Source organism: Coturnix japonica, chromosome 15 (assembly GCF_054131305.1).
Source record: "Coturnix japonica strain WE chromosome 15, WE-NBRP24, whole genome shotgun sequence".
In the NCBI taxonomy this organism is placed as follows: Eukaryota; Metazoa; Chordata; class Aves; order Galliformes; family Phasianidae; genus Coturnix; species Coturnix japonica.
Genome location: NC_140677.1, coordinates 11,562,280 through 11,588,500, shown reverse-complemented (window position 1 = coordinate 11,588,500; position 26,221 = coordinate 11,562,280). Strand labels below are relative to the sequence as shown.

Genomic DNA, 26,221 nt, shown 5'->3' with positions numbered 1-26,221 from the left:
TAAGAGCTTCACTCAAAAGTGATGCTTTTCCAAAGGTGGTAAAATATCCAGTATAGTAAGGTATGAGAGACCCTAGTCACAAGGACTAGCTCATTTGGACAGTGATGGACCGCAACTGAAAAAGCATCAGGGAGCTCTAAGAATGCAGAAATTAAGGAACTTGGTTGTAACAAAAGAACGGAACCTTTATATACTAGAAAACTGGAAAAAAACAATCTTTTATACATAAGCTTATTTTTTTATATTAAGAACATCTCTTTTTATCTCCAGTTATAACAAATGTGGCTATATATACAGTCAAGTTGCAGATCAACTATAACTGCTTATCCTACCAATAAGGTAAGCAAAAGCAACAGAGTTTACTTCATTATTTCAAATGTTTGGAATGCTTTACCACATTAGTAAGTTATTCAGTCATGACACTGCTAAATATTTCGTGTATCAAACTGACAAAACCAATCCTAACAAAATAGATCAGAGAAGATGAGAAGCCTATTGCAGAAGTACTCACCACAGCTTGGTGTTTGAAAGAGCCTGTAAATAAGACATCAAAGCATTTTAGTTTTGTGTAAAGCTTTGTTTCACAGTCTACTTTTTGAAGGATTTGGTTTTGTGTCACTTGAAAGAGTCATCAATACTCAAAGATAAACAGCCTGAAGGTATAAAAGCCATCTGAACTTATCATAGAATCATTGAGTATACTGAGTTGGAAGACATCCACAAGGATCACAGTCTAACTCCTGGCTCCATACAGAACCACCCAAAAACCAAACTCTATATCTGAGAGCAGTGTCCAAACACTCTCTGAACTCCAGCAGCTCAGGGCCATGCCCATTGCCCTCAGCAGCCTGTTCCATATCCACCACCCACAAGGGCAGAACCTACAACCTTTCCTTAACACCTTGATAAAGATCCCAACCCTCCCCTGATCGGGTCCTGTCACTGTCCTCAGAGAGCAGAGCTCAGTGCTGCTCCTCCACTCCCTGTGAGGAGCTGAAAGGCCATGAAGCCTCCCCTCATCCTGCTCTGGAATTAACAAATCCAGGGACCTCAGCCTATCATGTTGAGATTATTAGGAAATAGGCCATCACTCACAGACGCAGCTCCAAAAGTGGTGAACCATATGAATACACTTTCAGATTGATCTCCATTATCCCAAGGGTGTTTGGTGGCTCGTTGCACAGTTCACCCTTTCACCACATAAGAGAAGCAAAGGAACAGGGTTACAAGGAGGGGAAGGAACTGACCCAAATTATCTATTTTGTCCAAATAAAAAACAGCACAAAAACTTCATTATTGACCCTCTGAAGAAAAGGATTTAAATCAGCCAGGAAAAAGCACTGCAGACCAGGAAGCCGACAGCAAGGTGTGTTCCCTGAACACAGGGCTAGAAACTGATAATTTCAGAAAAAGTCATGAATGGATTGGAATGAAATCTAGGAAGTCAAAACCAGGACATCTGTCTCAACAAGTACTGCAAGTGAAAATATAAAACTAAACAACGTTTAAATTGTATACATAATGCATTATTTCTTGCACTTTAGGAAATAAATATTTCCATGTCACTCCTGTAGTAATTTGTGAGATAGCACGTGCCCCTTGGACCTCAGCACTCTTACTCACACAGACCTACAGAATATAGTTAAAACAATGAAGACATCATTCTTTAGGAGCGAGTGCCAATCACTTTTCCAGGTAATTTTAATAATAAATTAAATAGTCTCAAAAGACTTGTTCAGAAACTGGAATTATTTTTAGCGCTTCATATAATAACCATTTTAAATTGCCATAAAATGTTGCATGCAAGAACTGCTCAGGGTCAGGACAGTCAGGGGAAACTTAAACAGTTTCATATTAATTAGACACAGGTCCTTTCCACAGCAAAATCATCTCAGCATTTGCTCTGTACCGATTTGAAAGAGACAAAAATAGTCACAGCATTTAAGATGCTATTGCTTTCTATCATTTTTTTTTCTTTTTTAAGATTTTATATTCGTTGCCTTTTTTTATTATTATTATTATTTTGATATAACATTAATTGTTTTCCAAACAAACACCTAATGATATTTTAGGTAAAAATTGCCAGGTATTTTTTTCTAGAAATAACCTAAATATTAGAATATGAGGTCATTTTAAAAATTATCTGAAAAATCTTTTGAGGAAAAAAAAAAAAAAGTGCATTTTTGGCAGACTATTCCACAGAAGAAAAAATATTATATCTTAAGAAACTTTGATTCTTCCTTATACTTTTAAGATAAATAGGTAACAATTTCCTAAATAACTATTGCATTCTTCTGCAACTTCCCGATATGACAACTTCTGCTTTATTCTTGCCCTGTCACATTGTACAGAATTCAGCTTTTTCACACTTCAAAAGAAATTTCCTCTAACTCAATTGAAAAGATAATAATACACTTCACTCATTTTAAAGCACGTGAGTTGGCTGCTTTCTCAACATGAATAAACTTCAATCTTACTTAAAGATAACTTTGTTAATTAGTATTGACATTTCAGAGCCCAATGGCAGCTTCCTTCCTCACCAATAACACTGCTGTTACACACTGTATGACACCCTTATGTAAGTATCTAATTGATCTCAGTCCTACATTGCAAATGCCATACTGATTTAAAAGCATTTCTTTATGTTACATATAATCTGAGCCTTGAACTATTCAGTGTAAATCACACAAGTGTGTGAAGAATCCTCTCAAAAGTAGACAAGCATCGCTTGTTCTGGAATACTAACCATTATTTATGCTTAATTATTTGTCTCTAAAATGTTAAATACCTGTGATCTACACATACACATTTACTGCTTCCCAACAAATGAGTACTGATCTCTAGTTACTCTATTTCATCAGGTTTTATGTCTTTCATACAAAATACAAACAATGCCTTTTTGTTTATATAACTACAGTTTATATGCATGAGTGCAAGTATGCCTCTTATGTAAATATGATGTTTTAATTAGTAATATATGTAGCAGTGGCATTATACTACTGTGCTGAAAACTGCACAAACATAAGTAAACAAGACAGCATCATCTTCTAGGTGAAGCCAATATTTCTTCACTTCCTTGAAAGCCCATGATTTACAATACACAAAACGTTTCTGATATTCAAAATTCACCATTTACAGAACTGACATTAGGAAAAATAGTTTTTAGGCTTTATTAATTTCATGAAACTTCAAGGTATTCAGTGATTTTCTCATGGAAACACAGTGATTGCTTTCAAATAGTTCACTAGTCATAAGGGTTCAGTCAAGGTGTTCTCCTTCTGAAGTGAAGATATGAAGTAAAACAGCAGTTTAAAGCAGGTCATTGGGAATTTATAAAAAATTTCTAAACATATAATCCTAATCTAACATGATGTAAATTTACCGTCCTTTAGAAGACAGCTAAGAGTAATACATACAAAGCAATGCATACAACACAGTTTAACACAGACCGGACAATATCACATAGTGTGCACAGTCCAGCCATTCCAAGTACAGATTCCAATTATTACATTAGAGCTAAGACTTTATGACATTTCCTACAAATGCTAATTAGCTGGTAGGTTAGGGCCCTCAGTCACGTAGCACTTCATCAATCAGAAAGCTTAAACTATTAAAGATGGAAACTGTAACATTTTACATGAAAAGTTATGTTGCAAGTCAAAGTAGAATATATTAACCTCCTTTACATGGCTCTCTTTTACAACAATCCCCACAGAAGTATTTCCACAAGCTGTTGTCCTAATATGATCCAGCTCTACATTCTCTATCCTGTTCTTGTCTCAACAGCTACTGTTTTCAACAAAAAGACTCAAACTTGAGTGTGTTTGCGAACACAAGTGTGCATATACAAACATCTACGAATTCCTAGAGTACAAAACACACCAGTTATAGTCATTGTACAAAGGAGAAAATTTGGGAGAAAAATGGATATAAAACAATTGTCATATAGTTCAGCACTTCTGCCCCTCAATCTACACATCAGACATATTCATAGAACTTTGCACATTCTGGTAAGAAATATATAAAGAATCCTGAGGTCTGCCCCTCTGCATGCTAAACTGACAGATATGAGGTGTAAGACTAGCTTTGCCAGGTTAAACAGGGCTATTAAAACAACATACCCAACTTTACTGGCACTAAAATGAAACAGTGGTGCCAAAGATTCTAAAAGAAAGAAATATTAAGTAATATTGCACCCCTGACATTGACATAAGTTTATTATTACTCCATGCCAATCTACCTTGATCCAAATCCTCTGAATGCTTGCAGTTCCAGTGTTTGGCCTCCTTCAGGCCTACAAATTTTACTAAATAGTATGGTGTTTTATTCAATTTGCTTTAAAAATACACCAAAATCAACAAATGGAAGGACAATGCATCATTAGCTCATTGTGTATCCCATTAAATGATTATGGAAAAAAAAAAATTAAAAATGCCTTCTATGTGTTCCTATGCCATCCTGTAGGACTCACCATGACTGGTTTGTTACCAAAATCTTTATTTCCTTCACATTTTTTAGTAGGGAGCCTTCATGAGGAGGCATCTTATCCTCAAAGTAAAACAGCTATCTAAAAACAAAGAAAATTCTATCTTTGAAAATAAGCTTTCTTTGTTTTGCTTCGGAATCCTTTGTATTTTTCAACATAGTAGATAATAGTAATGTATATAAGAGAAAGAATATAGAGTTAGACACTTCTACATATTCCTCCCAGTCATTTCAGGTTATTACTGACTGAAATTTTAAGTACTGTATGCACAATATTCCTTCTTCAACTACACAAACACAACCAGGAAAATACTGTAAGCTAGATGTAACACTTAAGCTGAGCAAAGAAAGATGTAGCTATCTATACTGTGTCAACAAACAAAGGCAACAAAACAACAGGTTACTCACCTGTCCTCATGCCAAAAGTAAATTACATAAATAAAATGTGTCCCAGCAAATAAATAAATAAATGGAGACAAGTGTTATTATATTCCCTACATAATATAATGCTCCTGGGGGACTTAACCAGAAGACATTCCTTCCATTTTCAAAAGTGGTTTTATGAGAATAATGAATGGTGCAATGTCCTAGTGGAAGGTATATATGTAAAGGAAGGACAATCCACTAGAGGGCTTAACTGTTTCACCATGCATGTAATCCGAGGTGGTGTACAGCGCTTTACCCTCACTGACCTCAGCACGCACAGATGCTTTATGAAGGCACATTAATTTCTAAATATTCAAGAACCAAACATTTGGCCATCATCATTTCAAGTGAAAACAATAAAGGAAGAACTGGCTAGATCAGAAAATGAGCAATAACTGGAGAAACTGAAGAGGAACAAGTAATCCAGAATGAAGTATTTGTATTTAATCCCACAAACATTGTCTTCATTTCTGCTCTCAAGTGCATCTATATACACTGAAGTGAAGCAAACACACACAGTGGATACTCTCTAACATAAACATTTTTGTGTATGTAAGGAAAAGGATACGGTAAGTAAGCACTCTACAACTGTATGTAGAATCCAGAGCTACATTCCCAAGACAGTTCAACCCCATAGCTACATCACAAAGTAGAAACTTTAACAACTAAATCCAACATGCAATTGAGCTAAATCTGTGAAAAACTAGCAATAAGAATAATAAGGCTGTTAGAAGACATCCTGCATTCTGAATATCTGTAGCCCATCCTGCATAGGAAGAGCAGATAACTGACTTAATTTGGGTTCTTTCCCTACTTCCTTTACTCTCTTTACCAAAGTGTGTTTACAGGGAAAAAATAAAAAAAGAAGTGTACTAATCTATTACAAGTCTCACACATTTCACCTTGTTTGCGCTACTTTGAAAGACCAGTATTCAGTGTTAGCAGGTATAAAAGAAATCCCAATGGCAAGGAGTGAGATTTGTCAGGATTTTTAGCACTTCATTTAACTGCTAGAATTTTTCCAAACTGCATCACATAAAAATATGTAATGTAATTAAAATATAATACCACAGAAATAACTTCATGGAAGATAACACATGTTACAGAGCTACTCAACTACTACCAACTTACTCTTTGCCATTTTTGTAATAATTTAAAAGTAAAATGGCTTAAGAAATGTATTTCCTTTATAGGTGCCTCAAGAGTTTTACAGTATACCACTTCATCAGTGATCCTACCTTTTTTTGAAGGACGTTAATTTTCCTTTCTTTTACTTCCAACATGTCTTTCATGTCCCGAATCTCTCCAGCCAGGGTTCCTTTCTCTTCTGTGAGGTCTTGAAGTTGTTTTGTTTTTTTATTGAGAAATGTTTCTTTTTCTTCCAATCGTAATCGCAAGGCATCAACCTACAGTAAATAAATCAAATAGATTTGGGTTTTAGTAAGGATGAACACTATATTTTTATTTTTTTAATTTGCTTTTTGTTTCACCAAGGAAACATTTCTTTTATTTAGTGTAGATTTTCTAACTTTACCTTGGACCAAAGAAATTCTACAGGTATGACACACTAAAATGCAATTTTAGGAGAAAGGAGTTTCAGCAAGAAAGTGTGAATACAAAAAAAAAAAGCAGAAAATTTCAAACTCGAAGACTAAAACTCAGATACAAAAGATTCAAAAGAAATCATCACAATTTATTAAATAATTCACTGAAAATTTCATATTCTGTACTTGCCCTTTAAAGCCATGAAACAGGCAACTTATATTACAGTCACAAACAGCTCTTAGCTTTTCTGCAATGTAAATCTCATCTCTTAACAAATGGGCCTTCCTGTACTTTTCTATAGTAAGCACAATTCCCTATCAGATAAAACAAAGGGCATTTCGAGGATTTTCCTAAAAGGAAGTAACATAATAAAAGGCCTTCATAGTGTCCACTTTTCATTCCTTATGCAGCCTCTCTAACTCCCGAACTCAAGTCAGCATTACCAGAATGAGAGAGCTTATTCTTAGTGAAGTATTTCAATTTTCCAGAACATCAGTTAAAATACTGAAACTTCCAGTCCATGAGAGCAGGTACTAAAAATACCATTATAGACCTGCTTCTACATTTGCACTTCTGCTCCACCTAGAGATACAAAGCCACTATGCCACACAGAATACACAGAGAGGCAGCATCAGAATGGAGAACATCTGCAAGGTTTACAAGCTTTTAGCACAAAGTTATCATTTCACGCAAGGTAGAGAACTCAGATAAAAACACTGCAATCATTTGTTACTGTTAAGACAGGTCTCCTTGAAAAGAGGCCATTTTTCTGATACTGTTTTCCTCTACAGCTCTGAAACCAGGAGGTGTTCACATTAAGTGGATCCATACTGGCTTGTTTTGGCTGCTAGGCACACCATTGAGGAGACAAGGTTTGGACTGAAAATATATGATGTGGCAGTCTAGAATAATTCTCCATCTAGTAGAGAGCTGCAGAAGTCAGGCGAGTGCAAAATTTTAGATTCACTAATCCAAATTTCAAACACACAGATGTCAGAAAGTAAAGAATTAGGGTTTAAAGTTTACATTACCTACACATTTACAAAGTTTATTCACAGCAAAAGGTTAGGTGGAAGAAACTGAAAGAACTTCAATGTTAGTTTTGCATCTTCAGGCTGTACAGTCGGAATAGTCAGTAAGGGTTGTATACATAAAGCATCATTTTTTTTCTACTTAATCAGAATGTTATTAAAGTACAAAATAGTCAACATAAGCCTGATTTATTTATATTTATATTCTTAGTTTTGTAATTCTGAAGTTATTGTGACCAGAAGTCTTTGCAATGCCATTTTAAAACTTGGCTTGGGACTAATTTAGATGATCTATTGGATCTCAAAATGCATGTTCTTCCTGCTCTTAAAATGGCTCATTGCTTCTCTATATACTGGAAAAGAAAGATTTATGTTCTTCTGGATTTAGTATATTTTTAACATTTTTTTTTTTTTACAGTATTGTAGTAATAGGGTCTTTCAGTTTGTTAGCAGTGGGCAATATTAGATACAAATGTGACTTTTTAACTTTAAATAAAGAATAGTAGCAGCTAACTTTCAGATCCTTTTTAATAAACACGAAAGTCTTCAGCTGAAACTCATTACCACACTTACTCATTTTTATACTTAATCACTTATTTGGTGCATGTCATTAAGCAATCCCTTATGTCAAATCACAAAAATCTCTGCTGTACCTTTCAGCTACAGCTGAGCGGCTCATCATGACCTGCAGCAGAAGCCCTAGGAGGGGTTTTCTTCATTCAGGCATTGCAAGTCCCTTTTGCCAACTGCCACTAAAGCAGAGGCTTTGTACTTGACTTTAAAGGGAGTTGGAAGTGATTAGAACCACTGGTAAACAAAGTACTGATACTGCTCCCTGGGGACTGGGATAACAGTAGCTTACACCCAGACTTGGCTGAGCAGCACTTTCTAATTCAAAAGCCATTCCCTATCCTAAAGTCTCTGCAGATGGTTCTCACTCTTCACAAATGTATTTGTTTCAAATCCTGCCATCACAGCTCAGTAAATTCAACTTACAAACAGAGATTTTAGGCAACAAAATTTGGGAGCACAAGGACGGGCGAGAGGAAAGTTCTTTTCACCAGCTTATATTATAACAAGACTTATTTCTATTCCCTAGTGAGCATATGCACATTCAGCCCTGAGGGAGGGAAGAAGGTGCTCTGCTCCAGACACAGAGACCTCCCCCATTCTGACCTGCAGAGACAAAACACAGACTTGCACCCTGCACTCTCAGTCAGGAACTCTGACACTTCCGTAACGACCCGTGATGTCACCTCCATGCCACAGCAAAAGCACTGTCATCTTTGGAAGACTGTCCTCTGTCCCAGCCCTTTCCAAATGAGGTCAGCCACTGATTGATCTGTTCCAGCTGGAATCTGAGTTCCAAAGAATTAGGAGAAAATTCCTTCCTAAAGGATTTCCACCCTTCTGCTGAAACAGAAATCTTTCTCTCAGAGGAGGCTACTGACCTGGGATGTTGACAAAGCATTTCCCAGATTTCCATCCAGATCTCAGTGATTCAAATTAATCTTTTGCAAACCATACATTTTCCTACTACCTTTCCTTTCTTTTCTTTTTTTTAAGACTGTATCTTATTTGATGTTCCCTCTTATCCCCTCTGTGCAGTAATATTTTTAACCACTCTTGAGCAAAACTATCATACATATCAAAGCCAAGTCCACGCAAGAGCTCAAATTAAGACCTGTAGGATTAAAAAAGGAGACTATTCATCTCACAGCATGGTTTTTAATGTGCCATCCTTTTCTCCTTGCAAGCACAGTACTGTCTCCAGCCTGCTTTCCCAGAATATACTTTATCAGGGAATCAAATTAGCTCGTGCCCTGAAACCAATATTGGGAAGAAAAAAAAATAAAATCTCTTAACTATGTCTATACTTTCTTACATCCTCAAAAAAAACAGTGGTCAGATATCTTGAAACTGATACAACAGAACTAACTCAAAGAGACCACCAACACAACGAAGGCTTAGATATTTTGACAGAACAGGTTTATCGTCTCCCAAACTAACACATACAGTAATGAGCCATTCTGAAATCGGAGCTCTGTGCCAGTTTTCAAAGAGGCAGAACGCTGAGCAAGTGCCAGCCTGGGACAGTGAATAGACAGCTCATCCTGTGGGTGGTCTTAGGTGTACAGATTTATTTTCTATACACAGGAATGCAATGTTAAGATTTACAAGAACATTGGTTGTGTCAGTCATTCTCTCCTTCCCTAAATTCTTCCTTCTGTCTCCAGTAAACACAAACCAAGACTTTTACATTTCTCATGACACAAAATAAAACTACTTCAGCCTGAACTGCGTGCAACCTTTCACTATACACTATCTGTTTGGTGCTAAGTATGTATGACATCATTACATATGTCAATTACAAACCTCCAGATGGTGTAAAACCAGAAACTTGTTAAGTCAGCTCCTCATGTTGTGGAAGACTAGAAGCAAAATATACTGCTTTGTTTACAGCCAAGATGAATATGCCCGTATTAGAAATCTTTTCCCTGAAAATGGTAAACTTCTACCCCAAATAATGAAGCAATGAATATTTTAAATAGAGCATGCCAGTACACTAGGAGAAATGTCTGCCACTTCTGTTACTCCTTCTTTTATATCTATAGCATTTTAAACAACCTGAAAGGAAATTAAATACAGGTCACTCCATAGCATCAGATATATATTTTTATATTTGAAAGAATAAAGATTTCTGCTATACAAAAAGCCTCTCTTTGGCTTTTCACTCAACACTATGTAATTTTAAGAGTCCTTGACTTATTTTTCCCAAGATTTGGCAGTACATTTACTAGTAAAACTTGGCAATCTGAAGAATACCATCATTTTCCAGAAAAATAAAGCAAAAGCAGATCTGATAGCTAGCACATAAAGTATTTCAAAGATTTCTGTCCAAGTAAATTGCTTTTAAATTTTGTCTAAGTTGTTTTTGCTCAGCAACTACTTATTTAAACTATTTAATACAATAAACTCTGTCACTTGCTCTGGAAATATACAAAAACTTCAAAATTGTGCTATGCTAAGAAAAGTTCACGTAAGTGCTAAAAATTGCCAAATTTGAAGTCAAACTTTATAAATCTTCATGTCATCACCTGCCACTCAAGACCAGCTCCAGTAGTGACGTCTCTTTCTTGAAGTCCCTTACTGTTAACTGTTTAACTTATAAGCCATATATACATCATTTATGAAAGTGGTTCTAGTCTTACAAAGTTCTATGAGGAAGTAAGATGTGAGGAAGCACTACTGTTTCACTGTTAGAATTATTTACTGAACTGGAATAAACAAATATATTTAAAGCAAAAGTTTGGTTGTATTATTTTTTTAACTAAACTAAATCTGAAGCTACTAGTCATGCAGTAATTACATTGCAGTACCACACCTGAGGTAACAGAAAATGCAAACTGCAATGTATTGTCTGCTAATCCCATTTCTGTTCCAGCACACACTGCAGTCTATATATAAAGCCCTTTTCTTCAATGACCAAAACACTGCTCTGTTATCACTATTGTTTTCATCAAAAATCTACAGCATTGCATCATATGAACTTCCATAAAGAAAATTAACTCTATCCCAACCGAAACCATAACATTTCACTTTCTCATGTCTATTATTCTAGCAACAGTGGTTGCTCTACTTTATATTTTAACTTTGCAAATTATGTTATTGTAGAGCTGGTAATTAACAGGCTTTGCATTTTTTAAAGAGCCTATTTGACTGTCATCTTTTCAGAGCTCTGGTATTTAAGAGCTGACAAATGGAGAGGGGTATGAAGCAGCTGAGCACATTCAAGCTGTTTGGGACACAGTGAGCAACATTATAGAGGGGTTTATAACACAAGATGAGGATACCTATTCTCAATCAAAACAACTACTTGCTGGAAATATCCTTGTTGCATCCACCACTTATCCTCCTTTACCTCCTCCTTGAAAGACGGTATCCAGGTGGTCCAAAAAACTACTAGCCTCCTTCCTGACAGCTGTCAGTCACAGTCCCTACTAATCAATCATGGGTTGTTTTGTGTGGTTTTTTTTTAGATCTCTTTTTATTGTTACTAGTCCAGATTAACATATTCCTTTAAAAGAGTAAAACAGTAAAACAAATCAGTATCAGAAAAACTGATAAAAAGTTCTTAGTTGCAACAAAGTGCAGCCAAGATAAGAGTGGTTCCCTTTGGCATTTTGAAACCCATCCTCACGGAGAAATGTATGCCACAAAGAATTCTGATTGTGTGTGGCTTTTCAATGCAATCAACTGCTTAACAGTTTTTTTCTTCAAGTAAATCTTCGCCTATCCTCACCTCTAAAATTAGGTTTAAAGCAAGTAGTCCAAAGTTCAGAATTTAATATTCAGTTCAGTTCCAGCAAATTTTGGAAAACACATGGGAATTGTAACTCATGTGCTAATACTTAAAGTTTTTGTTAATAAAACTTCCAACGCTAACCTTACCTCATTGAACTTACCTCACTGATTTTATGCTTGCTATAAAACTATAGCTGTCATAATATTTTTGAATTACCGTGAAAGGAAGTCAGACATTCCAGAGTCAATGTTATTTAGCAACATTATGATAGTTATAAATTCAAAATACTTAAAACCAATTTACAAAACTATCAATTCAAGTAGCTTTTCAACTTTTGAAATTTGTCTCCAATACCATTCAAATTTTATTATACTTTAATAGAAAGCGAATTAAAAGACCATAATGTGCTTTTTTTTTTTTTTAAAGTCGAGCCAATGCACTCTGACTGCTTCATGAAAAATGTACTGAATAATAATAAGAAAGGCATCAGTAAATATGCCTTAGTTTCATATATGATAAAAGCCAAATTTTTCTATCAATTGTTTTTCTCAGTTTAATTTTTTCTTAACAGTAAAAGTCAATTATTGCAAATAGGTAACATAGCAATAATAGTGATCTTTGAAAAGAGCACTGAAGTTTATAACTCAGGACAGTCAAAGAAGCTGCCATCAGCTCTTCAGCTGAACTGGAGTCCATGTTAGCTTGCAAGGATGAGAGCTGTACACTTGACCTCACTCCCTTTCCAAATTTCACGTCTCTCAGAGGAGAAACTTATGATTCACCTTGCTCTGAGACTGGAACACCTGCTTATGTCACCCGCCTGCTTATCATATAATCCTTCAGCGCTAAGTCCAGCTGGCTACAGGCTTGGCTACAGGCTTATCTTCCAGAATATACAGCCAGCTCATAAATACAGTGACATAAAACAGCTTGGGCAATATTTTTCATTTCTTCATAAGAACACAGAGAACAGAGAAGAAGGTTAAAATAATAAGCTGAACATACATTGTTTACTTTAAATTTAACAGATTTCTTCAAGAAGTATGCCATTTTGGCTTTCATATCTCTCCTGCCCATATTCTCTCAGAGCCCAGGTCATAGGCTTTTCTCTGGAAACATCTGCATTTGTCTCAAGAGCGTACCTGTTTCTAACCACCTGTAATTTGTTCAATAAAAAAATGTTTGTTTGATTTTCATAACTGGCCTCGGATATTTCAAGTGAAGAATTTCAGTTAGTCTGTATTTCTGTGTAAGTCTATTGGTGTGTCTAGATGGAGGGATGATAAACAGCAGGGAGCACAATGCCACTTCCAAGCCTGCGAGTACAATCTGAAGCTCTGTACTTTCCTTAGGACTGGGACCTGCAGCAATGCAAATGGAACTGTCCCAGGGAGAGTAGAGTAAACCTGTCATTGCTTGAGTCCCTGCAATATGAGTCGGATACATGTGCAAGTCTAATAAAATGTATTGTGCATGTGACCTGTGCATAAACAGCAGGACAGAATATCATGCTGGGTTTGCTGCACAAACACAGCTATAACAAACCTCAAACATTAACTCACTGCACAGATGATGTACAATAAGGCATGCATCCATCATCTAACTCATACATGTAGATTTGATACATCTCTAAGACGCATAAGACTTACTTAAATGTGAAATTTTTGATACTGTGATATGTGAGATTTGCTGAGATAATCAAAATTTCAGTTCGTGAGAAGCAGAGCAGAGTTTGTTTCCAGCAAGAGAACAGCTGTAAGAAATAATTGCATATAGGAGGCAAGAAGACATTTTCCTCAAATCCAGAATGCAGTGTTTTACTACATTAGATGGACGAAAAGATGATGTGGAATATTTGGCATTTCACTAGTAATATGCTGGAGAGTTGACACATAAATTAGTAGATCCATTTTGACTATTTCTGTTTCTTGCCCATAAAAATACTTCACAAGGTTAAAAACTTCACTGATGATACAGTTTGCCAATGTCTGACATATTCTTCATATGTACAGATATTTTCCAAAGCTGGTAGTACCCAGCCAAACCCTCCCACAAAGAGGTTTTCAAAAGATAAAAGGATAAAATCACTACAAAAAAAAAAAAAGCAAAAAAAAAAAAAAAAAAAAAAGAACAGAATCTCACTAAGTAGCTCATTTAAGAAAAACAGCTCTATTCTGGCAATAAAGAACAACAAAGGAACCAACATTCTTTTATAACCCGATAGAACAGAAAAAATGCCATGACTATCGTAGTATGGTATTATTCAAAATGAAGGATTCTGACTGATACAAAACTCAAAGCAATATTTAACACTCCTGTGCATCAGCACTGCTTGATTTTACTCAACTTCATATTTTGGAAAATCCATCCCAGTACAGCTCAACAGTAGCAGTGGCTTTGGATAGTTTCATGAAAGCGTGTCTGCCACAGGAACTTGCTGGTCTGATATAGGTGTGGCAGTTCTCCCAACTTCTCCCATCACTGCCTGACCCAGATTGTAAAACCCAGACACAAAGAGATTACTACCACTACACTGAGAGTCCAAGAGGAGCTAACACCAAAAACTATTGTCTGTTGAACAAGAAAAGCTTGCATCAAAATAAATAAATAAATAAATAAAAATCTGAATCCACTCTAATTCTCCTTACAGCAAATTCAAAGGGAAATATTCAGGATAATATTTTCACTTTAGTTACAAGCAGATTTTTACTATTCTTTAAGCCTGCTACCTAAGCTGGGAATTTAAGTCTTACAATCCAATTTTAAATTTTATGCTTACCATGCAGCTGCAAAATTAGAGTTACTATTTTGTTCCAAGCAGACTTTCACCAGAATTCCTGCTTTTGGATAGGATTTTAATCCTTTGAACTCCTTAAATAATAAGATATATGGCACTGTGGAGAAGATTTTGCTAATATATCAGATAAAGTTACATACATCACTGTAAGATTGTTTTTAAAAAAGATAATTACTGCATAATTTGTCTTAATATTCATTTTAGTCTATAGATTAATTACATATGCATGTATATTCATGTAAGAACGTGTAAACAAACAATTACCACTAAAAACAGAGTATACAAAATTTAACTCTGAAGTGGGAGGTACATGAGAGAAGATCTACTAACCATGGAAACTAAGTCTTAGTATGAAAATTCACTTTCCAGTTTCTGACAGTTGACAATTTCTTGGAGCCTAATAAATTTGTCTTTTGAGAAAATTTCGAAAATGAATAAATAAAAGAAGTATCATTCCTCATCTGTTTTCCTTTTCCTGGATCAAGTATTTTGAAAGTAATCTTTTTTTCTTTTTCTTTATTTTCCAGACAGATTATTCTGCACATGGGTGGAACTCTACTCCCTTTTCTAGTCTACGCAAAAGACTGGGAATCTAAAGATACATTTCAACAGGAAAATGCCAGGATAAAGAAAAAAATCTTAATGTGAAGTCTAGCATAAATTGACTACACAGGACTCTGCCCTGTGCTAATTTAATTATATTTACCAGTGCTTGCTTATGAGTAACATAACACCATCCCAAGAAGCAACAAAACAAAAAAAAGTAACCATGACTTTTCCAACCCCAGAAGTTAAGAGGATACTTAAAGAACTAATATTTCCCACCATCATTGTCATAATACCTAGCGGCTTTCACTAAATAATCCCATGTAGTAACAAACATTTCACACAGTTCAGCTAAACGGCAAAATGCATATGTAATTTGGAATATAAAACACTGCTTCAGAGGATTTAATTTTCCAATGCTCCTTTTGTAAGAAAGTAAAGAGCTAGAAGCTAGAGAATAAGACCAACCAATGACAAATTTATTGAACATCAGTGCAACTTAAGATTGCATTAGAAAAGCATATCTGTTGATGCATAGGTGCTTCAGCTCATCATTGCTGAAAACTAAATATATCATGGGAAAGTCAACCTTTTTCCTTCCTGCATATATTATACCCTCAGTAAAAGCTCTGCAGCCTGCAAATTAGCTTGCACAGATGCAATTAAGTGCCTCTGTAACTGAAACTTTCTAAACTCTTCCATTATTGATGCAAGAAGAAATATAACCCTCTACCCTCAATCATCACTGCACTAGATTGCAAGACCTAACAGAAGAGGTAAAGAAAAGTAAAATTTTCTTTACTGAATATTGTATATATACATGATAAAAAACACTTACATGTGTCCAAAAGGGTAGAGTTCTGGTAATCTCATTTTTTAACATTAACTATTATTTGGCATACCTAAAAAAAGGCTTTTCTACAGTACTTACCAATTATAATCTGTAACAGAAAAGGATGCAAGTTTTGTATATATATGAACTTTTTCCTGTGAACAAGATGTCATTAAGCAGCCAGGGAATACAAAGAAGCAGTCAATTAGCCTGGAAGTCACATGTTATGTAAATCATTATATCACTGAAGAATAGAATGCTTTAAAATAAAGACAGAATCCTGTCTTTACAAGTGGTACAGTCCTTAAAAAAAAAGGCCATCAGATGGTAAATGGCCATCAGATCTCAACGCTCAATATACTGAACACAACCTTTAAATGATAGATAGCAACCATTCTGTGGTTAGCATTTCAAAACTGAATTGCAATTTACAACACAGGTCTAAAATTTTATCCTCTTAAAGACATCTATTTTTAATAACTTCAGAATTTTTCTTTCAACCACGTCACTGTTGAGTGACAAAACTGCACATCACTCAATTCTAGTTTGTCTTTTAGCTTTTATTAGCATATGCCTGATTATGCCACTATAACAAATATCTTTGAACTGTTTAACTTACTAATAAAGTTAAAAGCAAAAATACTAAAATCCTAAATATGTAATTCATAAAGAAGCATATTTTCCTTAATTAATTTTCTCAAAGTTTACAATATCTGTACTAATTCTCTGTAACTAGATATGTTCTGGATCCATTCTCAGAGAATCTGTGTAGAATAAACATTTGAAACATCTTAAGGACTAACTAAAACCATCCTTCTACTATGCTGCAAGGCAAATGATTTTTGGATGTTTTGCATTTTTATGCTAAGTAGTGCAGCTGCAATTCATAAAAAGCAATCAAGCTAATTTAAGTCAATCATGTCCAGGAGGTTCTCATCACTTGTATAAAAATGCTCTCACACTCATTTTAAGGCTCTACCATAGCAAGCAGTTGGGTTTTTTTCCCCCCTCTAAATGTTAGTACTTTAATGTTCTGTATGTCACTTGAAAAAGAAAATGGAATATACACCTTACAGAGCTTTTCACTATGATTTAAACTTGCATTTTCATTTGAACAGATACTTACATTGATAGAATCCAACATAAATAGACTATATTAGAATATAGCAACACCCTACGTGTAGTAGTACATTCTTAATGCATCAGGTCAAAGGCAAAGCAAACTTTTAGCACTTAAAATGCACAATAATTACCCTCTAACATATAATCTGGATTATATTACTGGGATCATAACACATTTTGAATTTATTATTTTGATTTATCAGTATGGCACTTCACAGCTGCCATTCTGAGTTGCCGCTCAGCTGCCACATTTGACATTTTAAATCAAAATTTTGTTTTAAAATTTTGCATTAACCACTGCTTCTGCATTTTAGTCCTAGTGCTGTCATGCAAGAACTCTTTTCTTAGATGGGTTAAATCCAAGATAATTGATCTGAATTCCATGGTGATTGTTTGCCTCGTGGCCAACTCCCACGAACATGTGACGGTTGATTCTCTTCAGACAATGAAAAATAATGAAAGAGAGCCTCTGAACTCCACATTATACCATGACTTTACTTATATTCCCTCCAAGATGGCTGTGGAGTTCAGTACAGTATATGGAGATGGATGCAGAGAATGATATAGCCAAGCCCTTCGTGAAGAGATTAAGGCAGGTGACAACAGTGACAGCCTACAGTAGAAGCATTTAATATCTCAGAATGTAAAGTCCTTATCATGTCCCAGTGGGTTATATTTGGCCACATTTTCATAATTGGTGTAGATATACTTATTAAATTTAGAAATAGCAGAAATTTATGTTGTATGCAGAGATTTTTTTTTCCTGTTTTGTCCAGGCAGACTTGAAAAATCACATCAAACTTCAGTCTAAATTCTTCCACTAGCTTCAACAAATTTGGATAAGTCGCATTTTTTTAGTGCCTTTGTATAATGACAAGCAAATGACAAAGATAATTTAACAAATATTTGCCAGGCACTCTAAAGTGTCTCCTCAAGTATTCGTATTCATTATAGTAAATAATGAATTTGTAAGATTTCAAAGTATATCAACCTCATGAAGATCTTCTTGCTGAAGATTTATTTCTGTTGACAGTTTTGCCCAGACCTTCCTCTCAATATTGCAGATTACTCAACTTACATTTAGAGACATAATTAATGGACTCACAGAATAGATTAGGTAGTAAAGACCTCTAAAGATCACACAGTCCTATGCATCTGCTCAAACCAGAGCAAACTACAGCAGGTTGCTCTGAATATGTCTAAGAATTGAGACTCCACTGAGAAGAGCCAGGTTCTATCATCTTGAAACCACCTTGTCAGGAACATACATACTGATAAGCTCCTCCTTGAGCCTTCTCAAAGTTATCCAGCTCTCTCAGACTCTCCTTATTTAATCAGTGTTTAAAACTCTTAATCATCTTCATGCCCCTGTGTTGGATTTGTATGAACACATCTTTTTCCTGGGGAAAGCCAGGACACAGTTCTCCTGAAGTCGTCTCACTAGTGCTGAATAAAGAAGGACCAAATCCCATGACCTATGGTTATGCTTTTCCTGATGTAACCCAGGATATATGGGCGTAAGAATTTGTACTTCTCTTTCCTGAATTAATGAGATTCCTGTTCCTGAAATGGTTTGTTGTCTAGAAGGAAAAAGAACCAGTTGTGCTTAACGTCTTACTTGGTATGCAACAGACCTCTTCAAAATTCCTGATGGACGATTACAATATAGCAAGCTAGCTCTCCGCCAGATAGCCAGTGCAGCCAGTCATGCTGCAAGACGCTTGAAAACAAATGCTTTGGTCCTTTCAGTGAAGACAGGCCAAATCTTTTCTATGGATCATAATTAACACAACTGCAAGACTGGGCAACAACCATGTGTCAACAGAGACAGTGTATGAGTCTAGATCAAGTCTAGAATAGATTTGCTGTCTAACTTAAATGTAGTCTGTTTGTTTAAATGACACTGTTCCTAGAAATGGAGGGCAGGTTGACCACACATGTATCTGTCTGTATTTGTGGCCTGCCACTTGGCAGGATATACTTCATTATGTATATGATCAGGAAAACTGCTCTTAGTTGTTTCCAGTCTGTTGCAAACATAAACCTACAAGCTGTATTAGATACATACTATTGTATTTACCACAACTTCGTGAAATCATGCATAAAATCCTAAAATGGCATAAAAGAAATTCAACTCCTCTGAATTTTTTGTTTTCAATTTCTGGCAACATTTCAAAATAAACAAAGAAGCAAATCCTTCTATTGAAAGGTCAGCCAGTCATAAAGCATAAAAGTTTAGTTATAAACATTCAAAAATAGAAAAAACAGTGGAAGTACAGCAATATGCAAAATACGTGTACAGGTTGAAAATCAATGTAGTGCATGAGCAAATAAAAGATTGCTCTATTGACTATTGTTATGTGTTAGGGTTCTGAAAAACAAAAAAAAGATCAATGAATTACATTCTGGAAATCAATTACATCCAAGCACTTTTTCCTCCACAGGTTTCTTCTTTGCCCTATAAGTTTTCTTTATTTTGCAGTATATCTAAATTTAAAGATGAAAAACAAACCTCCATGCAAATCTTTCTAGTAGAAACCCATTTTCATGCAAGCCGCAGACCACAAGAAAAAAAGTCTGAATTTCTGTTTCTGTTACTAACACTTTCTAACAGAAAATTTCTCCTCAGTTCTTTTTTTCTTCTAATTTTTCAGGCAAATTTAATGCAATCAGTGAGAAACATTTCTGTGTGTCATGCCCTGTCCCTTCAGATTTATGACTGAGAAAACATTGATGTTTTAGAATAGAAATAACTTTCTCCCATGTTTTTTCAAAACTATTTAAATTCAACCACAGACAACATGCGTACTTGGAAAACAGGAAAAAATTATTTTGCTTTTCATTTCAACTAAGTATTATATATATATATATATATATATATATATATATAATATATATATATATTATATATATATAGGAAAACAGCTATAGTGTTGATAAATACTATAATTAATTTCAGAATCCAGTGTTGCTCTGATGGTGTTCAGAAAAATGACTAAATGATACAGTGTAGAAGTAATTAAACTAATGGAAAGTATTTAAAATATTTTGTTGGAGGTTCAAGAGTTTAAACAGCTTAAAGTGGAAAATAAGCATGCAGTGAACACAATCCAGAACTGTTTTTATTTACAAGCTCCTCAGTCTTTCCTATCCCATACCCATCTTGTATCTGATCTCACAGTGTAGGGCAGCTAAAAGAAAGTAGTCTTTAAAATGATAAGCAACAGCTGTTGTGTGTGTTTGACCTGAGGAAGAATTTGAAGGACAAAAGCAGAAGGACATCAGAATGAAAACAGTTTTCACAAATGAAGTATTTGTAGAATTGTTTTAGACTGTTTCTATTCTGGTAATAGTATCTGATGTGCATCTTGCCTGCCTGAAACATACTTCACTTAAAGACAGAAGTAGAATACAAGCTAGTAAAGAATGATCATTTGCAGTCCATACACGAATAATTATAAAAACAGAAAGAAGAAAACTCCGATATATGTATCTGCACCAGCATGAGCAAATTCTGACATTGTTATTACTTTATACCCTACACTTTCTTCACAAAAATATGAAAATTAACATTAAGAGATACAAAAGATGTGAGTAAACTGATCTGTAGAAAGTGTGTACATTGCACATGGTGCATGCTGTATGCTCAGACTTTACATACCCTTCTTCATTGACAAGACTAAGCTTATAACATAAAATTTCTTCATGGAGAAATTCAGATTTCACAGTTCATTAACCTACACAAAGTACACCCACTGTGTCACCTAAAGCAATGTTACACTCAAGTGCTAAGGTAGTTTTTGTCAGACATTCTGAGGAATTTTAGAAATTCTGAAATGTTTTTGTCCACTGAGATAAAAAGCTGAAATGAATGTATTTGCATCAATTTTCATCAGATTTCTTCCTGATGGTAAGAGCAGAAGTTAAATACAAGTATACAAACATAATATAAAACTGTACCATCTTTTACTTTTCCGAGTAACAGTAATCAAATTATTTTAAATCAAAATGGATCATCTGCACTATTTAACCCCTTTCTTATTCAGTAAAAGCTTCATTTTAAATTTAATATAAAGAGCTGCTACACAACGGGAAAGAAAATCTAATCTAACATCCTTCCTTTTAGCAATTCTCTGTGGAGTGACATTTTCAGTATTCTGTAGCTGGAGTAGCCTGACCTTGGCTCACTTTTATCTGACCTCAGTGTTGTCACATCATTAATAAGCATAGAATCAAAACAAAGGCTATATACATCAGGGCAAGAAAAGTTTGCATGTTTTGGCTCTATTATTATGCATACCCTTAAAATGGAACAAAAATGAAATGCATATAGCAGAGGTGGTGAACCTTCTAAGAACTGGCTCCAAACTTTTTCCTGGCAATAAACTATTTTCAGACCTCCCAACTCTGGCCACCATGATAGTTATTGCTGTACAGGATTATACACTTTTGTTTCAGCCATCAATAAAAACTTCAGATAATAGCTTTATAAGTCAAAGAAGCCTATAAAAAAAAAAAAAACAAAAAAAACCACTGACATCACTAAGACAATAGAAACACTGAACTACAGCACATCATGTTTAGATCTAGATTTAACATAGTTACCATTGCTTTTATTAATTTTCTCTGAGCATGTAACAAAACACCTTTACCTGAAATCTTTTCCACTTACTTTTTTCAAAGTAGATTAACTCCATTCATCAAAAATTCAAGATGCCTTCTGCTCAAGTATATGTAAATCAACCAACTGAATACCCAGACAACACTGGTGATGCTTTTCAGCAGTTATTGATATTCTGCAGAGACTAAAAGATCATTACATCTCTGCTTATACTCCATTTCTGGCTACTGAAACAGACCGTTATTATAAACTCAAATTTAAACTATACTTGGAACAAAAAAGTTTTAATATTGTTGACATCATGAAAATCCCAGACTTGAAGCAATGCAAAAATTAATTTATGTTACTGCGTAACAAATACTGACAAAATGAAACAACAAAAGTGAAACTAATGAACATCCAAGGATACCTGAACTCCAAGTAACATAATAAATACCAACAGATTACTTCTAAGTGTTATACCCTATTAGGCAGGTTACGTGAGCAAAGTGGGGGAATACTAAGTTGAATTAAGGAAGTGAAGTAGAATTAGTACAGTACTCATGGGATCAATAATGGATCCAGTACTGTTCAACTTCCTCAACTTCCTTATCTGGATAATGGGAGCAACACAGGCTCCCAGAAAGTTTGCTCATGACAGAAAACTGGGTGGAGTGGCTGATACATCAGAAACCATGCTGCCACGTAGAGGGTCTGTGATAGGCTGGAGAAAAGGGATAACAGAAACTTCACATTTATGCTGTTGCATCATATGCAGCTGCTGCAGCCCAAACCTGAACACAGCCTTAGATTACTATTATTAAGGTAAATAATAAAAGTCTTGTTATAAAGTAACTAAGATCAAATCAAAGATTTACTTTAATACAGGATTTACTGAACTGAATTAATTAGTATAAGGTGATTACAAAGTAATCCTGTTTAGGCAGGGAGTCAACACTGCAACTACCAACACTTCAGCACCGGATTAGAACTGACCTTTATTGGATACTTTTACCTCTATAAAGAAGCCCTTACAGGCAGGTTATGAGCTTGTTTTAGGACATCATGAAATTCTGCAGTGATAATTAACAAAAGATATTTTGCAAAAAGAAGACTTGGACATGCAGAAAGAAAGGAGTGGAGTTTAATGCAGGCCAAGAAGTTATTAACTTTACTCATCTGGGAGCTACAAACAATACCTTGCACAGTACAAAATTCCTTTCATAATATTTTCCACCTGCCAGAGGGCTGCCATTCACCCCCATCTCCCTGCAGCTGCTTTTCCATCCACTGCTGGAACCAAATGCCCTCCCTTTAGACAAGACCTGAGGTGTGAAAATAGAAGATTCACATGCTCTAAGCAGACAAAATCTCTTCCTAATTCTACACTGCAGAAGACAAAAGCTGCTATGTCTGGAATCAATGTTATATTACAACCATAGTACACATTAGCTTTCCCAGCTTCAAACCCAGGTCTCAGAAAGTGCCCAGCTGATCATATTTTTATTCCACATCCACCTTCAATGGTAGGTCACATGCATGCTCAGGGCTCTGGCACATTTTGGCAGGATACCCGTAGTTTAACAGAATCTCTCCAAAAAAAACCAGTCCAGAGGTAGTAATAAGGTACTAATATACAAGTCTGTGGGATATGGTTTGTTTGTTTAAAGAATAGGAAAAAAAAAAAATAAAGGAATGGACAACATTTTTAACACTGGATTCCATTAAATGTAATAACCATCTCAACCCTGTACTCCTTTATCCATATTTTAGGATCTGACTATGTAGATACATACATAACTCATGCATTGGCCCAAATTAAGGACTGGAACTAACTCATATTTTTAAAATAAAAGACCGCTGCATTAGAAAGAAACACAAATTAATATCAGGTACCCTTGAACAGACCCCTTGAAAATTCATCAGGACATTAATTCTTCAGACTAGAATTAGAAAAGCATCAGATCACAGCAGTCAAAACCAAAATTCAGTAAGCTGATAGGTGAAAAAAAATGAAATCACAACAATCAAGCCATTAGGCCACAGCTCCATCTTGAACCCAAAGAGAATTAGGCACAAACAGTTCCTTAAACTGCACTCACAGATACTTTTAAAATAAATTAGACATAAAGATCTGGTGTATATCTAGTATACAGATAGATATCAAACAGATTGATAATTCAAGGGCTTAAAATTATTTCACTATACTTCAAAAAAACTGTCTTTAATAGACTTGCAACAAATATAATCAGCTCAATACACATTATTAACTAAATATTCATATCACAGTTTATGATCAGAAGATACCGTACCTCTGTCTGAAGTATGGCAGCTCTCTGTTCTTTGGCAGTAAGTGACTCTTTAAGCACTTCAATGTGTTGCTTGCAATCTGAATTCTGATTGCTAAGGGTTTCAAGCTTAGTTTGTAAGGCAAGAAGTTCTGATTCTTTCTTTGAGAGTTCTTGTTTCAGTTGGTCAATCTGTAATGGGGAAAGTAAACAGTTTAATTGTTAACTTTATTTTCAATTCATGGTTACACTTGAAATCTGGAAAGTGAGAAAGAACAAAATATAATAATTGTATACATATATACTATTATATATTAGTATTAAGATGAAAACTTTAAATGGTCACAACCTTGTGCAATTTCAAGTACTCTAAGAATGATTGTCCAGCTCTTGCTGGAAAAAGGAAACTCTCAGAGCTTAAACATGATGATTTGGCCCATAAATTAACCACAGACCTCACTTAAGTTCAAAAGAATTTATCCTGTGTGAGGTAAGTCTGGCAGGATAGAAAACACTCATAGGAAAAAAAGTTTTCATAAAAGTATAAATTCAATCCAATAGCCTATTCCTTCCAACAGTGTGATTCTTGGGACTTAAGTTATCATTAGTTCAAGTGAATCAAGGGTTTTAGGAGACTGATGAGAATAAGCAGGCTTCTTAGTAAAGAAAGGAAAAAAGAGAAGTAGAAATTTAACATTATTCTTGCAAACTTGCTAATGCCCACCGTCACCACCTCCATTTTTCCTTTCTGTCAGTTCCTATGGAATTCTAGGTAATAGGAAAGCCAAGCCAAAGAGATTAGCTTAAGTCTGAGAAAAATGTTAGGAAAAAAAAAATCCACCAAATAAAACATCTGTGAGATTACACGTAAAAACGTATCCTAGGGGAAACAGCAGAAACACATTCTTAGGAAGGAGCTTCTGAATTCCAAAGGATATCAGTAGATGTAACAGAATGTGACCACTCCTCCCCTTCCATAACGCTAAGTGGGAGGGGTGGCCACAGAATGTAAAAGTGTGGTGGATTTAGAATACACAAATCTGAACAAAGCACTGGAAAACACACAAAGTGATGTTAACATATGGCAAATTAGGTGATATGTAAATTATTTATTTTAAGTGCTGTGAAATAATACTGGTCACCAGATGAGTTCAGATATATCATCTCATGAGAATTGTTTAAAATAAAAATCCTGAGTGCATCTGCATAATTCAGGGAAACTGTATTTCCTTTACACTTAGAAAGTTTTCTTGATGACTTTAAGTAGACCTACACACCTTTGAAATTCAAGTTTCAATTCTCCAAAGACTATAGAAGTGCTATAACAGTGTTTTTTATTCTATCAATTCAATTGCATCCCAACAGACTTGGGATGCAAGAACTCTAGAAGGACTAAATATTCAAAAAGGTAAGGATAATGAAATATATATACATATACATAACTAAGTATGTATATCCTAAGGTTGATCCTACTGAGCTATAATAATTCTAAAGATCACAGGTTAAATACTGCATTTCTCTCCATAAATCTCAGCCTGTCTACATACCTGGCTAGGGCCAGCCAACTCTGTGCTACTGTATAAAATCAAGAATCCATGTAAGAACTAAAAACAGTCATCAATCATCATCACAATCTTGAAATAACAAAATAAGAAAAGCAGCATACAAAAATAAAATAAGTTCTCTTGAAAGCAAACCACCTTCTCCCATCCCTTGCCAGAACATGTAATCAAGCATGGAAACTGAGACAAAAATGTATATGAAATGAACAATGGGAAAATCTCTCTACAATATATTAAAACAAAAAGTAGATCTGTAGCCAGCATGAATTACATCACGCGCGTTATATGAGACCCACATGAACATCAGAAACACTTAATCTCTCCTAGAAAATCTTTCCACTTTTTTCCAGGACACAACCCACACTCTGAGAAATAATCAACCTCTTTCCATAAGCTTGATTTTCATCACAGGTATGTTCTTTGTGTTTCAGAAACAGAATCTGTTCTTTCGTTCTGGCTACAAGACCCACAGATAGCCAGAAGTTTAAAAATTGGCTATAATTCTACAAAAAAATATCTATGGTAAATAGTGATTCCTCTGACTGATGTTTAATCAGCGTATTAAGATGAAAATGTACTAAAGCTTCAATTTTAAAAATAATTATCAAAAATATCAAAGCCGTAGAAAAAAAATACTTTCAAAAATAAGTTTTTACTTCTGGTTATATTCACTTCTAAAAG

The 26,221-nt window shown here is 35.0% G+C and overlaps 1 protein-coding gene across 26 annotated transcripts in view; it reads right to left on the bottom strand.

Moving 5' to 3' along the window:
* Window positions 1-26,221, bottom strand: part of ERC2 (ELKS/RAB6-interacting/CAST family member 2) — a 360,031-nt gene that overhangs the window by 254,413 nt on the left and 79,397 nt on the right. For all 26 annotated transcript variants that reach the window (XM_085516429.1, XM_085516432.1, XM_085516423.1 and 23 more), the window contains 2 exons: window positions 24,003-24,170; window positions 6,150-6,317 (listed from right to left, as the gene is read on the bottom strand). In XM_085516429.1, the coding sequence (XP_085372555.1) occupies window positions 6,150-6,317; window positions 24,003-24,170 (336 nt within the window). The remainder of the gene's footprint in view (window positions 1-6,149; window positions 6,318-24,002; window positions 24,171-26,221) is intronic.